Source organism: Chelonia mydas, chromosome 6 (assembly GCF_015237465.2).
Source record: "Chelonia mydas isolate rCheMyd1 chromosome 6, rCheMyd1.pri.v2, whole genome shotgun sequence".
In the NCBI taxonomy this organism is placed as follows: domain Eukaryota; kingdom Metazoa; phylum Chordata; order Testudines; family Cheloniidae; genus Chelonia; species Chelonia mydas.
The window spans coordinates 4,451,565-4,469,373 of record NC_051246.2 but is presented as its reverse complement, the minus strand read 5'-3'; the positions used below and the strand labels follow the sequence as shown (position 1 = coordinate 4,469,373).

Sequence of the window (17,809 nt, the reverse complement as noted above, 5' to 3'; positions counted from 1 at the left end):
CTGTTATTCATCACTTCTGCACTCTCTCTCTCACACACACACACACACACACACACACACACACACACACACACACACACACCCCGAGGAGTCCTGTGGCACCTTAAAGACTAACAGGCTTTATTTGGGCCTAAGTTTCATTGGTAAAAATACCACTTCTTCAGATGCACGGAGTGAAATTTACAGATACAGGCATAAATATACTGGCCCATCAAGAGAAGGGGGTTACCTTACAAGTGGAGAATCAGTGTTGACAAGGCCAATTCAGTCAGTGGATACAGACTAACACGGCTACCCCTCTGATACACACACACCCTCAACCACAATAAATCAGTGGCAACAACAAATTTCCTCTTCGCCCTATTCCCTGTATTATCCCAGAATCTTAATACATACATGGCACAGCCATCATCCTGGTATTGCTCCCTTACACCTCCCCTCCTCCATGAACCTTATTCTCTCACTGATAGCTGCCTTTTTATTCCCACAAAGGGCAATCTGGGCCAGCTGCCTGATCATTATTCATATATGGAAATAAGGCCTAGATCTGTAGCTGCGCTGAGATACCTTAACGCGCCAGGCCATAAACCACACAGATCTATTTAAAATGTTTTTTAAAGCCTTTAATATCTCTTGACCCCTGATCTGATCTTATCACCTGTGACCTTGTCTCATAGGTGATTTTATGCTTACAAGAGCTAAAATGACATCATAGGAGGAATTAGATTGACAGGAGTGTATTGCTTATTAGCTTGGAACATGCAGCAAATAGGTGAACATAAGTAAATGGGTTATTAAGCTTGCTATAGTTAAGGGCCCATTATATTAGGTTAAGTCTTGGTGGGAGTAGTTACATTAAAGGCTGAAGTGCAGCAGAAATGAGAGACCCCCTAAGAAGATAACTCCAGGCCAGAGATTTTGCGCACTCATCCTGAGACACAATCAAGTACCCACCAACAGGTCCAGTACACCACCGAATTCCACAAGAAGGGAGTTTTAGTGGGGCTTTGGCAAACTAGGTTGCTATGCAGTATCTAAGCAATTAGTCTGCATTTACATATAGGAACTATTAAGAAATAAGTGATGTAAATCCAGAATATTAACGACTGATGCTTAATTATGGATACCTCGAAGGCCACACATGGATAGGGGCAGCTATTAACCTTACTATAATCAGGGTACCAGATCAAATATGGTCTACAGCCATACTATTACCATGAAGAAGGGTTCCCATTTCTTTGGGTTTGTTGGGCAAACTGCCTGTGGCAGTATAAACTGAATCTGGACTTCCCTTCTGATGGGCTCCACTTACTTTCCCTTCCAGCTGTTTCCAGTGGTCTCCCTAACTAGCAAGTAAGCACAATGCAAGACTGTAAGTATGAACAATGGAGGAAATGCCTTCTTTGTACCTGCCTTACTCTAATCATTATGTATATTGATCCTGTCCTATGATTTCAATTATAGTGGTCTGTATTGAATAAAGTTTCTGTATATTTCAATAAATTCCATCTTCTCAATTAACTTGAAGTAGCTGCCTAGGAAAAGACCCTGTATGACAAGTGCATGTTGCACACCAATACATAATCTTATACACGTAATGATTGTACAGGCTACAACTGGCATCACAAACAGCATTGGGTGGAGCACATAACAGAGGCCCTGCAGTTTCAAAAGTCCTTACATTCATTTTTCTGCCAGTGTTCTCTACACGGTCCAGGGAAAAAGGTTAACTTTGACAGGCAGTCTCCTTTTCTGCAGTTATGTCTTATCTCACTTGTTGGCAGGACTGTCTTCCTTTTTGCTGTAGGCACTCTGCATTTTCTCACCATATAGTTCTTAAAGGCAAGTTTGTAAGGAGCAAGATTTGTAATGCTGGTGAGCATGCGGTACTTCCCCTTTTGGCTAACAGTAATCTGTAGCACTTCCTCTTGGTGAAGAGGTAGGGAACCACCCACATTGACAGCCGTAGCTGGCTGTTGTTATCCCCCATGAGGAAGCAATTTCAGGAATCACTCAGGGGAAATACTGGAGGAAAAACTGTCCAAGAGGACACCAGGACCCAGAGGGATAACTGTGCAATAGGACAGCTGGGGATTCCCAGCCAATGCCCCACGAGTGAAGTGACACCAAGGATAACTGTGCTGTAGGACATTTAGTTGAGACCAAAGATAACTCTGCCGTGGGACACTTGGTCGTTCCAGCTATATTTGTGTGTGTGTGTATCAAAGTTAAGGGGGGACAGCTCCTGTTACTACTATTGTTCTTATCAGTAACAAAGTTTTAACAGGGGTGAGAGGTGGCTGGTATCCATGTCTGGCAATACCACGATATTGTAGTCTGTGTCACCCAAGGGTGAGGGTCAGTGGCCTCATCACCCAGCAACGAGAGTCAGTGACCAAGGCTTATCAGGACCTTAGTGCCAAAAGGGCCAATTTAAGCCAGCAGAAGTGAGATAAGTGGAAACCTCCTATGGTCATAGCAGCAGAAGTAGTGACTACAGTAGTGGGCCCAACGAGAGAGACCAGCAGCAGGGGGAGCGGCCTACTACAGGGCACAGAAGTTTGGCCCCCAGGATGGGCCCAGGAAGAGAGAAGGCATAGTGTATCCCCTCTGAACATGTGCAGACAACCACCACCGCTCAGAGACAGCATATCCCATGGTGCGGACAGCAACAGCCAAGAAGCTCAGGGTGTTCCTTTGATGAAATCCCATCTCTTTAATAAAAGCTACCTCATATGGTTGAAAACTTAAATGCTCTGACATCAAACATGGCGGCCTCTGCCACCCACAAAATAACTAACAGTCATGATTATTATTATAGGTCTTAATTCATCGCCTCAGTAAAAGAGTTTAAACTTACCTCTTGCAAAACTTTTTTTTTATAATTCCTCTCAAGACAAAGCATGTGTTAATATTATTTTCTAAACTATTTGTTTTCTTATAGGCTATAAATATTCAAAGCAATCACCTTTGGCTCCTACTAAACTGTTAATTTATTTTAACAGGCAACTTTAAGGTGTAATTTAGTTAAATAGCAGTTGTTAACTCAAGCAGTTTTTCTAGGTATCATCCTGTTTAAAAATCAACATATTTCCAGAGGCCGTCCACCTTATTGGTCAAAGTTGGTGTTAATTAAGTATTAGGCAATTAATAATTTTAATCATTAGGTTTCCCACACCTGCCCTAAACAGAAATGTCCAACTGGTTGTTTAGAGTATAGTTAAATGTTTAGTGGTTTGTTTTGTGCATTTAACCCTTTGTTGTTCTACTATGTTGGTAAGTAAAGCATAAGTAAGCATAAACTTATGCTTCCATATTTTATTTTACATGTTTAAGCATAATGTGGAAACAGTTTTGTCTTGTCGGTTATATATTTCATGTCACGTAAATATTTTTGGTTTGATTCTATTTTGGGGTTTTTTTGGTTTTTTATTTTGTTGCAACAAAAACATTTTGTGCACAAAGGTATCAGACACCTAATTAATAAAAAAAAATTGTGGAATCACATTATTCCAACATTCTAATGCAATTATCACCACCATTATTAAATTATTGTCATGGGGGTTCAATTCTTTTGCAAATGTTAGCAAAATATGTTAGCAAATATGTTGCAATGTTAGCAAAAAAATAAATATCGGTATATTTTGGCTTAATGAATTATTTAATTATAAACCATTTTTATTTGTTGATCAACTTTTTGTTCTAGTATACTTCAGTTTGATTTGGGTTTTGCCAGACAATGTGGCCAGCTGTTTGGCAGAACCCAGATTAAAATCGGAATGTTTGTTAAAAACAAAAGGCCAGGTCCCAGCTAAGTAACATGGTATTGGGGTAATCATTAAATTGTGGATCCAAGACCTGATCTTTGAGAAATTCACCTTGTGTTAACCTGTGATTCATATGCTAAGGCACCTTGGCTTGTTGATTCTAATTCAGCTAATGGTAATTAAAGCTTTTGAAAAACTCCACGTTTGCACAACTCATTCTGCACAAGACGCTGAACTGGCAAAAGAAGCTTGTACAATGACATTTTGTAGTGCAGCCTCAGTTAATATTTTAATTGGTTTCTTTTAAAATTTTGTTTGGGTATGCAATTCCCTCGTAAATTTTCGTTACTTTGCGGGTTCACCAGTTCAAATGGTTTACCTCGCAAGTATGACGCTTTGCCATTTATATCAGTGTTTTTGCCTCATGCCTGAGCAAATCCCTTTGCTCAATGGTAAAGGGTCATTGTAAATAGATCCTTTGTACATCCAAACCAAGAAAGCTAATTTGTTAGCCAAAAAGAGAGCACTAGGGGGCCTCATGTAAACAGGCTCACATATTTGTGAGCCAGCCTGTCACTTTTGTCCAATTTCTTCAATTAAGGGAAGACCTATTCCATGATTTCAAAGTCCTGCAAAAGGGAAGTCAAATTTCGTAAAACAATTTGGCAGTTAAAACTCTTGCTGCAGGAGGTTCCCTCTAAAAAAAATCAGGAAACCTAGTAACCCCCCCGCCATTGATTTTGTAGGACCAACACCTCCTAGACAAAAGTGTAAACTCCACTCTTCTCCCCACTTCCCTTGAACTGAGCTCATCCCCTGGCCCCTCTGGAAATGCTAGTGGCTTTCAAAGCTCTCTGGAAAAATTCTGGGGATTCAATCAGCTTAACCCCATGCTTTGTTGCTGACATCATAACAAGGCTACACCAGGGCTCGGCAGCCCTGGGGCTCCCATCCCACTGATGTTTTATGTTCCTACGCTCATGCTTCAGGGCTTCAGTCAGTGACCTGCAAGGGTCAGGAAGGGAATTTTCCCCCTAACATATTCTGGGTTTGTTTTGTTTCCATCCTCTGAAGCATCAGAGATGGCCACAGCTGGAGATGGGACACTGGGCAGGGTGGGCCAGGGCTCTGAGGTGACACCAAGCAGTCTCTCTGCTAGGTGCTTGGCTGGCAGGATCTTGCTCACATTCTCAGGGTCTAATTTATCGTCATACGTGGGATGGGGAAGAAATTTTTCCCCAGGTCAGATTGACAGGGACCTTGGTAGGGAGGGGGTCTTGCCTTCCTCTGCAGCATGGAGTCCAAATCACTTGCTGGGATCTTCTGGGTCTATCTCACTTAATCATCTCCTACCATTGCGGGGGGCCTCAGGCAAAGATCCACCTCAGAGCCTCCTATTCTCTGTCTGTGGCATACAACAGTCTAGTCTCCTGAGGGCTGTCATACTTCAATCTCATTTCAATTGCTGGTGGTGCTGGTGGTGTTGGTGGCCAGTGATATGCAGGAGTCAGACTAGATGATCCGGTGGTCCTGTCTGGCCTTAAACTTTCTGACTCTGTAAGGGATGTGTAAGGGATGTGCAAGTCCTAAGAATGGGTCGAGGTGAGAAAAGTGCTGGAATAGACAAGATAAAAGAATTGTTTTACCCAGGATATGTTCTGCGTTAGGGCACAAGCCAACCTCTACAGGCTTGTCTATGGGCAGTTTTTCTACCCTTTTAACTGGAGTTGGCTTAGCAAACATTGAAGTTAAAGTGGTGAACCCCGTAGTGTGGACACAGTCATACCAATATCAAGGCCTTTATATGGATATAGCTTATTCCTGTACATTTATGGGAATGAGCTATGCCCAGTATAACCCACTAGGGTTTGTACCTGTTTAAATATATTTGACCAGAACATTTCTATTGGTACAAAACATTTTTTCGATCAGGCTTAATTAATGGGTGTTAAGAGGAAACCTTCTTCTGGGCAGGTAATCCCATAACTGGCCTCTAGGGGTTTCATTTGCATCTTCCTCTGAAGCAACTGGCATTTTCCTCGGTTGGAGACCAGATACCAAGCTAGATGGGCTCATTGGTCTGACCCAGTAACTATGTCTGTATCAATGTGAAAGGTGTAGGGAGAGACAGGTCTGAGGGAACTAGTGCATCCGTCCTCCTGTCCTATTCCCCATCTTAGGTGAACAATCCTATTTTAAAGGATATTTTGGGAACACACAGGCTGGGTACGACATTATTTTTAGCAGTTTATTTGATTGAGCCAGCATCAACAGAGTTAATGTCAAGCGGGTCACTCTATCTCCATCCCTAGATCCTGCTCAGTCTGTCTAACCCTAGCCAAGCCACCAGTAGATCATTTAAGCATTTAAGACAGTTGTTTAGACTGACCCATAGCATCATTGTCATAGTGGCTTCTGCTCTTTCTGCCCAGTTTCTTTCCTGTGGCAATATTGCCATTTCGGCCTCCCATTTATACCAAAGTCCTACTATAAGGAATTTATCATATCTCTCTTGCTTCTCTGGGACCCTCAGGGAATGGAGGCTTCTGCAAATCCAGAAACTTGCTTGAACATCTCATCCTGAGGCTTCAATGGCAGGTTGGAGAGTTTTGACTCCAGCTCCAGCTCCTTAAATTCAGATAAGATTTGCTGTTCCAGGTCAGGCAGGAAGGTTTGAATGTCTGCAGAAAATTGCTGGGCCATTGCTGTGTTTTTGAACAGTATCCCCACTAAGCTGTCCTTGGAAACGACCAGATCCTGCTCCAGTGCTTTGCAAAAGTCATCTAAGAAAGCAGAGATCGAGTTAGGCTTTATGTCCTTGGCATGTTCCAGAACTCCTCTCACTTTTTTTACTATTGTGGATAGAATCTCTCTTTCCGGGACCTCCAAGCCACTGGTCTTGTTATAGTAATCTAACAAGTGTCTGTGGATCCAGCTTTGGACAAACTCTTCATAGCTGTTAACGTAATTCAGATAGTTGTTGAAGTTCCCATCTTCCAGGAGCTTCTTCTCCACGGTAAACTGGAAAAAGATCTTGCAGCCATATTTAATGGCCTGTCCATTGCTGAGGAAGTCATCCACTATTTCTGTTGCAATTCTTTTCTTAACGTAGTCCACCAGGGCAGGTTTGAGACAATGTTCACAGAAATCCCTGGCCCTCTTTTGGCAGGAATCCTTCCCTAAATAAAGATCTTTAAATCGGGAGAGGTACTGAGGTTTAAACTTTTCCAGATGTTTTTGGGGATTGTTTTCCTGGATAAATACTTCGTGCATCTTCTGAAACTCATGAGCCGCTTCCCCCAGAATGTGAAGCTTCAGGTCAACTTCGAAGAATGCATTAGTATAACATTTCCGAACATCTGCCTCTTGGAGCCTCTCATTGATCATACACAGCAATTCCCTGCAGTAGGCTTTGTCGTAGTCTGTTTTGGAAATGACCTTTTCTTCAATGTAATCTTGGCACTGATCCATCAAGGATTTAGCAATGTCTTTTGCTTTTTGAAGGTAACTATCTTTGTGTAACCCTGCTCTACGAATCAGCCATTTTTCCAAATACTTAGATTTCATCTTGAAGGAGTTCATTCTGTAATCCTTCAGGCTTCCTGCTCCTTGTAGCACCTCTGGGATGGCAATCCTTCGATTCATCAGGTCATTTCTCAACTGGGGCTCCATATCTCCATCAACTTGGCAGTTCTGTAGAGGACAGAGTGATGTTTCATGACATACTGTTTCAAATTTAGACTCCAGTTTCTTGTCATCTAGTTGCTTTGTGCTCCTCCTGCAGTTTGCCAATAACTGATCGATTTCCCCTTCAATTATTTTCATGTAGTTAATCTGGATGTTGTGTGACTTCAGCCTGCCTATTTGAGTAAGAATGGCTTCTTCGCATTTGCTGAACACATGGGTTTTAAGGTCATTCTTGAGTGTTTTAGTGCTCCTTATAAAATCTTCTTTGTACTTTTCCATTAGGTGCAGGTCTGAGGCCTTCCTTGCAAAATATTGTTGTAAGCAGTCCATGATCTTTTGCTCACCACACTGCAGTTTTTCCAGTGCTATGTTTTTAAAGACAGAGAAATTTAGGTCTGCTACTGGCTGGTTGAGAATGAAAGTTTCTTTTTCAGATACCCACAGATGCATCTCCTTGCGGAAACCCCATTCCCACTCTGCATAATTCATAGACAGCTGGTTATAGACTTCATCTACAAGGCTGCTTTTGAAGCTAAAACTGAAATGTTCATGTTTTATAGTGTTCCACAGGCTTCTCAGCCTTTCAGTTAACTGGGGAATGTCCTTAAGGGATCTGTTAGCAGAGCAAGATTTTGTAAATTCAAATAGGTAATTCTTTAACTCACACACCCTCTCACTGTATCCTATGTTCACTGGAGCCATGGGAGGGACTCCATGCCACAGGCCAGGGATGTACCAGTTGTGTTTCTCTGGATCATAGTCCATAATATCCGAAATTGCCATTGCCTTGATTTGCTTCTCCATCTTTGCTGCAGCTTTGGTCATTTCATCCAGCTGCTCCAGGAGGTGTTTCCTGTCCCTCACGTTTTGTTCATGCGCAGACACATCACTGACGTTCTGATGCACAAACTGGCAGTTGGGTTTGTGTCCAATTTCCTCCATTCTGAGAAATGCATGGACCACAATTTGCAGAACATCCTTCATTTTGGTGGCATTCTCCATGGCCATGTTAACAATGGTTATGTCACTCAGTCCAATCACCAGGGTGGCCATCTCATTGTCATGTTCATAACTATCCTCCAGCCTGGCCAGTTCTGGAGCTTTCAGGCCTTCTGTGTCTATCACCAGGATGAAGTCACAGCCCAGGTCCTGCCGAAAGTTCTCTGCCACTTTAATGAGTGACATGAAGGCTCCTCGTGTACATCGGCCACTGCTCACTGCAAACTGCAGGCCGAACATGGTGTTGAGGAGGGTGGATTTCCCAGTGCTCTGCACTCCCAGCACCGTTAGAACCAGCATTCTGGACCTTCCCCCCAGCTTTGCATGGAGCTCAGTCAGAACATCTGTCACCCACTGCAGTGGGATGTTGGAGGCATCTCCATCGATCAGCTCCATGGGAAACCCTTCCAGCATCAGGTCAGCTGCTATGCCTGGGAGACAGATGAATTGTTTTTGGCTTTCTGTTATTTTGCTTTGTTTCACCCTTGAATGTTCAGCCTCATAGAATTGCCCCAACTCACGCATGAAGTGCTCAGACCCTAAGGATCTGGCAGCGATTAGTTTACTGAGTTCTGCTAGCTCTTGTGGGTCGCTCCCTGAAGTTTTACATTTCTCTTTGTACTCTGCTTTTAAGCTAGCAAGATTCCCCCTTGTAATGTGATCCAGGCTAAGCTTCATCCATTTCAGGAAATAACATCTTTCCACTTGAGATAGACACGCTATCCCATTGATAAATTGAACCAAACCATCAGTAAGGTCCCACTGATTCTTTTCTTGGTGTAATGCCACCAATTTTTCTTTCAACTCAGATTCATATTTCTCTAAGTGGGTTGTCCTTGGTTTTCTCATTCGACACAACTCTTTTTCCGCTTTAGCCACAGTCGTCCCTAAATCCCCTTGCAGTCTCAGCATTTCCCTCTTGTACTTTGCCACGTCTTTTATTTCTGCGCTGATTTCTTTAACGCACTTGCTGGAGCTCTGACATTCTTTGCAGTCCTCATCTACCTGGATTCCTAGTTCCCGGGCAGCCTCAGCCATGTCTTCCATAGTCACGCGCCTATGAGGAAACTTTGTTATTCTTCCAATGGTGGTCCGCAGCTTTTTTACAAACTCTGCCTGATTAGTTGTGCTCTGCTTGAACAACAGGTGTGACTTCCTCAATTTCAGGTCCAGAACTAGCTTTTTAAGGAAGCCCAACATGTCCTTGGATTTCTCAGCCTTAGAACCGAGCATAAAATACAGGTTTGTGCCTGCTTCCTTCAGAGACGATAAAAGAACATATTCCCTTTCACTGAGTCTTTCAACAAATATGAACGTAAGAGTTGATACCTTCATTAAAAAGTTGAACTGCAGCCAGTGCGACTCAATGTCTCCATGCAGGTTTGTAACCGCAATGGGTTCTGAGAAAAGATCTGAATTCTTGCTCCCATTAGGAAAATACCAGGATATCTCAACCAGCCCATCTGCAATTTCCCGAGGTACGTTCCCAGACTCCATGTCCCGATGGACAAAGAAATCGTGGTGCTGCTGGGAGGGGCTCAGAACCGCATTGAGGAGTTTGGACTTGGAGAAGCTGCAGCTCCCCATCCGCACAAAGGAAATGGTTGGCATTGAAGTGAGCACCAGGCTCTCCTCTCTGAACCCTCTGCTCTCTGCCAAGGAGTGCGGCCTCCACTTCCTCACAATGTCCCTCATGGCCCACAGCATTAGGGTGCACTTGGGGGTGTCAAGGGCAGGCAGCAGCAGAGGGAGGGCAAACTGGCACATGGACATTTTGGACAGAATCTCCTGCTGTAGGAAATTGTCTGAGCAAAGCAGAACGGCACAGAGAACATCGAGGGGGTGCAGAGAAACTTCCATCTCAGTGTCACTAAAACAGAAATAGTCATCAATATTCAGCTCCTCCTCATCCTCACTGACTGCTTCATCTTCAAGGTCCCCATGCCCAAGGCTTGTGTTTCTGGCCGTCCCATTCAGAGCCATGACCTTCCTCAGGAAATGCCATGGTAAATCCCCTAATGTCTGAGCAGTCCAGTCCTTTAGACTTTCTGGGCTGATTTCCTGGAGGTCACATAATGTGAGCTTCCTGCTTCTGTACTTCTTCAGTTTCAACTTGAACAGGATGCCCTGAAGTGTTCTTCGCTCTGTGGAAAGACAAAGACAATATAGCAGTGGTGAAGAAATGCTTTTAAATGGAATGGATCCTTTGGAGGGTGGGGCAGCGATGGGAACAAAATGAACAGCAGTTAACTTTGCAGGTTGGAAATAGGACCTATGGAAGTGACCCTTCCCAACCTCCATGCAGCTTAAAGCACTGCTTCACTCTGAGGGCTTGTCTATACTACCGCGGGGGATCGATCTAAGATACGCAAATTCAGCTACATGAAAAGCGTTGCTGAAGTCAATGTATTTAGATCTACTTACCGCGGTGTCTTCACTGCAATAAGTCAACAGCTGATGCTCTCCCATCGACTCCGCTTGCTCTTCCTGTTCTGGTGGAGTACCGGAGTTGACTGGAGAGTGCTCAGTGGTCGATTTATCGCGTCTATACTAGACATGATAAATCGACCCCCCGCTGTATCGATCACTGCCTGTTGATCTGGCCGGTAGTATAGACAAGCCCTGAAAGGTTACTTTGTATAAACAGTCTGTTTTTACTCAACTGATCTTCTGACTTTAGGAACAAAAGTAAATTCTTTCTTTCCGGCCTGGCAGAGCCAGCGTAGCTATGAACTGGGGAGCTGGGTTAGATTCCCTCTTGTGCAACATTAGTATGGCTTATAGGTGCCAATCAATAGCAGAGGGCAGAGTGGGAAGGCAGAGAAGAGAATGAGGGGGTCACCCAGGGCAGGATGAGTGTTGGCAGGGTCAGCCAGAGGGACACTGAGGGCAGAATTTGGCCTGCAAAATCTTTAAAAGTAGTGATGGGAGAAAGCAAGAACCCAGCTTCACCCCCAGGTCAGACCAGCTCTAGCTCAATCATAAGCTACGAGCTGGATGCAAGAATCACTGGGTCAAATTCTCTGGCCTGGGTTCTGTCAGAGGCTGGACTAGAGGATCAAAATGCATCTACAAGGACAGAAGTCAAAGAAATCATCCTTTTTCTTGTAAGTGTACACACAGTTGATTTCAAAATAACTTACCCACATTAAACATGCAGCCATAGGCCACCATTTTTTGCAGAGTCACTTTTCAGCGTAGATTATTGCAAACGCATACATTGCACCTAATCCCCATTCATAGTCAATGGAACTGGACACCTACCTCCCATTTGTAGCTTTGAAAATTTCCATTCCCTGGTCTTTTAAAGAACCCTCATTTTGCCTTCAGTCTTTGCCATTCCTCAGTTTCCCAGGCCCAGTCAGTACCTGACCCACAGTGTCAGCAAGTTTAATTCTTTTCACTCTTTCTAGCTTTCTTACTCCTCTTTGCTCCCTCTGTGCCTTGGCTATGAACTGGCTTATGTAACAGCTGCACGGAGCAGAGTTTTTGGTTTTTCATGGTGTTTCATTTTCAGGTGTTTTCAACCCAAAATTAAATGATTTAGGGGTCTTTCATTTAAGGGTTGGACCAAAACAATCAGTTATTCTCTCAGCTCTAGTGCAAAGGTCAGTTTAGCATCGTCTTCATCTCTAGAGACTAATACCAACATTTCCAAACCTGGCCACTAATTTTTACTGTCTTTCTCCTTGACACACCAAAGTCTAGCTGTCACTCTCAGATACTTGGAACTTGATTTTCAATGTTCCGAGCACTCACAGCTCCCACTGATTTCCGGCTTTGTAAGTGCTCAGCCCTTCAGAAACTCCATCTCCAGGTATCTAGCTTGGGCATCCAAAAATCAGTAGGCTAGCCACTTTGACAATTTGGGCCCAAACTTCTCTTTCTCGTGGCTCGATGGTCTCTCTCTTTCTCTTTTTATGGAGTTAGCAGACCTAGCCTTGCTCAATGACTAGATTCTCCTGCAGTTCAGGTTGAGGCAATGCTGCCTCCAAGCCCATAGACAAGTTTTTGTCTGGTGATGTCTCCAGCACAAGATTAATATCTCCCAGGTCTGTCCATACCACTAAGCTTGAGACGGGATATTCCAAGCAGGTAAGAGACAGCTTATTGTCCCCATTGGGCTGTAATGCAAACTGATCAAACTCAGTGACATGGTCATTACTACAGTGCATCAATTGCAAGTAAGAAGGAAGGTTTATAAGAGACAGTACTTTTGATAACGGCTGGCATCTGCTGGATATTGGATTCTTGCTCCAGATTGGACCCATCTGTCTCCCTTGGCTCCGGAGTTTGGGGACTCGTTGAGTCCAGCTCCAGATTTAAAACATCTAGCAAGAGAAATAGAGAAAATGTGTTATTGGTACCTACTCAACAACTCTCTTTGATATGGAGGCTCCCACCAGTTTAGCCTTACGCTTACACAGAGAGAGAGAGAGAAAGAGAGAATGCTCTGGATCCCTGCTCCTTCTTGTTGTTATCTTTTTGTTGAGCAAATAGGATATTCTCCTTCTCTCTCTCCCCTTGCTGAACATCCCCCCTTCCCGTCCCTCTCTGTGATGCGTTCCCACCAGTCACAGCACATGCTCTTCCACTTGGCCTGCACCACTTCTGCTTTGTGTCCATTTTTTTCACCCTCTGTGGGGTTTCCTGTTTCTCTTGCCCCTATTCATCCATGCTAGGATCCTGCCTTCTCCCCTTTCCTGTCAGGACTCCCTTTTCCCGCACCTACTCATATGGTGCATCCCATTTGCGTGTCTCTGGAGCTGCATTGGTAGGCTGTCGGCCAGTCCCACCATGCGAGAAGCAAGCGTGTTCAGCAGCAAGAATGGCAGAAATATTTCCACCCAAGTCCAAGCTGCTCAAGTGAAGTAAACCCAGGTCAGAAACTTAGTATCGTCAGAGATGCAGCTAATGAGGTGCAAGCAATGAAGGGGAAAATTCCCTTCTCCTGCCCCCAAATTTTTCACTGTGCCTTTCAATGTTGCTGAAGGATGCATGCATCATGCTCATAAAGTTTGTGGATGACACCAAGCTGGGAGGGGTTACAAGCACTTTGGAGGACAGGATTAGAATTCAAAACAACCTTGACAAATTGGAGAACTGGTCTGGAATCAAGAAGGAGAAATTCAATAAAGACACGCGCAAAGTACTTCACTTGGGAAGGAAAAATCAAACGCACCGCTACAAAATGGGGAATAACTGGCTCGGCAGCAGTATTGCAGAAAAGGATCTGGGGGTTAGAGAGGATCACAAATTGAATATGAGTCAGCAAATATGGTGCAGTTGCAAAAAAGACTAATATCAGATGGCAAGGGGCTCCTGGTATGTAACCATAAATCGTAGCTGGCCTGACCAGCTCACTACACCTCACACACTGTTGTCACAATATTCTTATTTCTTGCCCCTCATTCCAGCCCCCAAACATATTTTAATGAGGCTGCGTGCTGGCCTGCCCAAAACATGTATATGTGTGGCTTGCCAAAAAGCCAGCACACTGATTGTGCTTTGACATTAGAAAATAGGAAGCCTGTCAAAGCCAAGCTATATGAAAGGTGTGTCCTAGCACAGGATGGGATGTACCTCCATGCCCAACTGCTTTGGAATGTAGTACCTAAATCTAAGCTAAGAAAAGTAAAGAACACCGCAACGGGTTAAGGAACTGTAATGAAGTGGTGGTTTGGATTTTAGTGACCTGTAAAGAGTTGTGTAACTTGTAAAATCATACTATAAACACAGCTAGCTGAACTGGATGTCTCTGAAGCACACCTTCTATGTAAGGTGAACATGCTGTTTTTATAAATATAAAGAGAAGGGTAACCACCTTTTTGTATACCACGCTATAAAATCCCTCCTGGCCCGAGGCAAAACCCTTTTACCTGTAAAGGGTTAAAAAGCTAACGTAACCTCGCTGGCACCTAACCCAAAATGACCAATGAGGGGACAAATACTTTCAAATCTGGAGTGGGGGGGGAAGAGAACAAAGGGTCTGTCTGTCTGTCTGATGCTTTTGCCGGGAACAGATCAGGAATGCAGCCTTACGGTTCAAGAACAAGGCAAAGTTTGTACCTTGGGGAAGTTTTTAACCTAAGCTGGTAAAAATAAGCTTAGGGGGTCTTTCATGCAGGTCCCCACATCTGTACCCTAAAGTTCAGAGTGGGGAAGGAACCTTAACAGCTATGAGATAGGAACTGCTTCCCAGAAGGAGGGCATGTATGTCTTCTTTTTGGAATTTTACCGCTTTGTCTCTGGACAATAAATTTGGCTAAATTTGGTTATTTGGTCCCTTGAACATTTTTTAAGAACCAACCACAAGTGTAGTCAAACAATTGGTTACATCTTTTAGTTAATACCTGTCTGGGCTAAAAGACCAAGTCCATTAGCTTGGACGAAATAGCTGACACACAAACTAAGATTTTCAGACGTGATTAATGATTTTGGATGCCTCCAGTTTTTAGGTGCCCAATGTGAGATGCCTTCAAGAGGCCTGTTTTTCAAAGGGGTGGTGCTTAGCAATTTTAAACCTCATTAATGAACCTCAAAATGGGCCCCCCAAATCACTAGTCACTCTTGCAAATCTCAGCGCTAGGCATTTCAGTTAAAAATGTGTTAATAAAAGCAAAGTTTTAAAAAATCTGAATAACAATCCTGTCCCCCTCAGTTAACCAGGTTACACTTTAGTATCTGTAAAGAAATGTTTACTTGCAGTACATTATTCAGCTACTAGAGGTCTCTTGTGCTGAATGGAGTCCCCGACAGTGTGGAGCCCCTGGTAAACAAGCGAGAAAAAGTTGAAACTCAATCTGTACAGAAGCATGTTTCTTTACCTATAGTTTGTAGTTGCTGTGTTTATTAAACACCTGCTGTTTAGGATAGACTTGTAATTTGCTATAGCACGACAGTACCTGTGGTGTCATAATCCTACTAGTTTTCTTCTCACACACAGTCCTCCAGAGATGACAAGACTTGCATTAAAAACAAGGCTTTTAAAGCACCAAAAAAAAAAGGGCATATGCCCACTTTTATTCCTTTGCAAGTTACTTTTAAAGGTAGGATTATCTATATCCGGGGGTCTCAACCTTTTTCTTTCTGAAGCCCACCCCACCCCAATATGCTATAAAAACTCCATGGCCCACCTGTGTCACAACTGATTTTCTGCATATAACAGCCAGGGCTGGCATTAGGGGGTAGCAAGCAGGGCAATTGCTTGGGGTCCCATGCCACAGGACCCCCCAAAAATCTATGTTGCTCGGGCTTCGGCTTCAACCCTGGGTTGCAGGGCTCAGGGCCCCGGGTTTCAGCCCCATGCAATGGGGCTTTGGCTTTCTTCCCTGGGCCCCCACTGGCCCTGCTTTATGGACCCCCTGAAACCTGCTCGCAGCCCTCCCCCCACCCAGGAGGCCCCGACCCCTGGTTGAGAACCGCTGATCTATATGATAAGATTCCAGGATTGTGTCTCTGTGCATCACTCTGAAGCCTAGAATGTCTGTTGAGTCAGTGTGAAGTGATGGAAAGAGCTACAAGCATGGCTGAGAGCTCTTTCTGTTCAGAATATTACCAATCACCCCTGGGTTTCACGGATTGGTACTGTCCAATTTTTAAGTCACAGCCATTTTGACTTTACAAATTACACCTGCACAAAAGCAAGGCACGTATCTATGCCATGCCCGAAGTTTTAGGCAATTGTGATGTCAGAGGTAACTCAGCCAATCAACACCCTTACTCTACAGCTAATCTGCATACAACAATTTCATTGGCTGTGTGGAGGAGACTACACAGATGGTGGATTACTTGGCCCAGCTGGCTTTCAGCTGCTAGTGCAGTAGTTAAGAAGCAGCTGAGAAAAGCTTGTAAAACTGCAGAGAAGGTGCAGCTGGGTGTCCAGTTGTAAGTCAGGGTCCCTTATACTCTGTGGCCTAAATTCTGCAGCAAGGTCCCTCAAGTTCTGTGGTTCTCTGGTATTGCAAACTAGCAATCCAATGGCATCTTAAAAACAGAGGAGTTTAATTGACTTAAATGCATAAATGAACAACACAATCAATACTGTCACTCCTGTGGTGTTTCATTTGATATTGAATTCAGTGCATTTCACCCTGCCTTATAAGTGTTCATTTTCAATATGCTGCATAACTTTGCCTTGAAATCACACAGCTGCACTGCAGATGCTGTTGCAGATTTCGGCAGCTGGGAAAGGGGCACTGGGGGCTTCTACGGTGGTAAGAGGTAATGAAGGATTGTGGGATTCGCTGGATGTTTCTCCTAAAATTATCAGCACCTAAAGAGTTAACAATGTTGGCATTCTGTCATTAGGGTTCAGACATCAGGGTTCACTAGCAGCTTTGAGATGAACCTCAGTGCTCTTGTTCCAGGTTGTCTGAAGACTCGGGCAGACATTGCCACACACAGTTCATATTTTTAAGCAATTATAAAAGCTAGATCTGTGATATTTTTGCAACAATGATGCTTAGATCCTGCAGCAGAATCCCAAAGCCCATGGGAGCCTGCATATGGAGAAGGAACTTGGTCACTCCCTTACCAGCTTTTGTTGCCGTGGTGAGTCTGTCTGCCAGGTCTCTCCGGTGGATGGATCTCAGCACTTGAATGGTCACCTCCACCCTGTAATGCTCCCCATAGTAGTTGAGCAATTCCTTGGCGACATCCACAGGACGTGCTGTCTCCAGCTTGCCCCAGGGGATGTTGTTATACTGGTTTTCCACCTTGATTTCCTTCAGCTTCCACTTGAATCGCTTGAGGTCATCTTTCCCCAGCTCTTCCAGGGTCTCCAGCAGGAGATCGGTCACAGTCTTCTCCATGCCACAAGCCATAGGGCTGCACAAGAAGGAGCCACAAACTGGCCCCCAGAGCCAGAGACTTGGCTGGGGAAAAAAAAATCTTTGCAAATTAAGAACAAGTTCAGGAAACAAAACTGAAACTAAAACTCTAGCGTCTTTGGCTTACAGCCATCCCCGTGAAATTTACATCTCTGCTTCGGGCCTGGGCAGTTCAGTTCACAGTCCCAAAGGCAAGACCCTAACCAGGGGTCTCAAAGTCCCGGCCTGTGCGCCATCTGTGGCCAGAGAACCTCCCCACTGCGGCCGGCAGAGGAGAGACGCATTCAGCCACATTGCTGGCAACGTTTGCTACAGGCACCACCCCCCCCCTCAGCTCTCATTGGCTGGGGGAGAGGGACAGAGCTGCCATCACTAGCCACCGGGCAGAATCACTTTTTTCCCACAATGACTATAAACAAGTCAAATTACCGAACACAACTCGCTGACGGCCACCTTGCTGCAATCCTGAAGGTTTCAACTGCTCAGTCACAGAGGCCAAACATCAACAAACAGACAGAACGGAAG

At 44.3% G+C, this 17,809-nt stretch overlaps 1 protein-coding gene across 3 annotated transcripts; it reads right to left on the bottom strand.

Moving 5' to 3' along the window:
• Positions 1 to 1,476: 1,476 nt before the first annotated feature.
• Positions 1,477 to 17,609, bottom strand: LOC102935507 (up-regulator of cell proliferation). Of its 3 annotated transcripts, none has more exons than XM_027835041.3 (3): positions 16,990 to 17,609; positions 12,668 to 12,784; positions 1,477 to 10,597 (listed from the first exon to the last, which is right to left on the bottom strand). In XM_027835041.3, exons 1-3 carry the CDS (start codon positions 17,276 to 17,278, stop codon positions 6,297 to 6,299), a joined length of 4,707 nt encoding a protein of 1,568 aa, XP_027690842.2. In that variant the 5' UTR covers positions 17,279 to 17,609; the 3' UTR covers positions 1,477 to 6,296. The 3 variants fall into 3 exon arrangements, with proteins under 3 accessions (XP_027690842.2, XP_027690841.2, XP_043404769.1); XM_027835040.3 differs by lacking the exon at positions 16,990 to 17,609 and adding an exon at positions 15,156 to 15,832; XM_043548834.1 differs by lacking the exon at positions 16,990 to 17,609 and adding an exon at positions 15,165 to 15,832.
• Positions 17,610 to 17,809: the final 200 nt, after the last annotated feature.

Excerpts from the sequence above, each read along its gene's own strand:
- LOC102935507 (XM_027835041.3), bottom strand. The coding sequence starts at position 17,278 with ATGGCTTGTGGCATGGAGAAGACTGTGACCGATCTCCTGCTGGAGACC. Across the intron at positions 12,785-16,989 it reads CACCACGGCAACAAAAGCTG|ATGTTTTAAATCTGGAGCTG; the intron begins GTAAGGGAGTGA and ends TTCTCTTGCTAG. Across the intron at positions 10,598-12,667 it reads GATGCCAGCCGTTATCAAAA|AGCGAAGAACACTTCAGGGC; the intron begins GTACTGTCTCTT and ends GTCTTTCCACAG.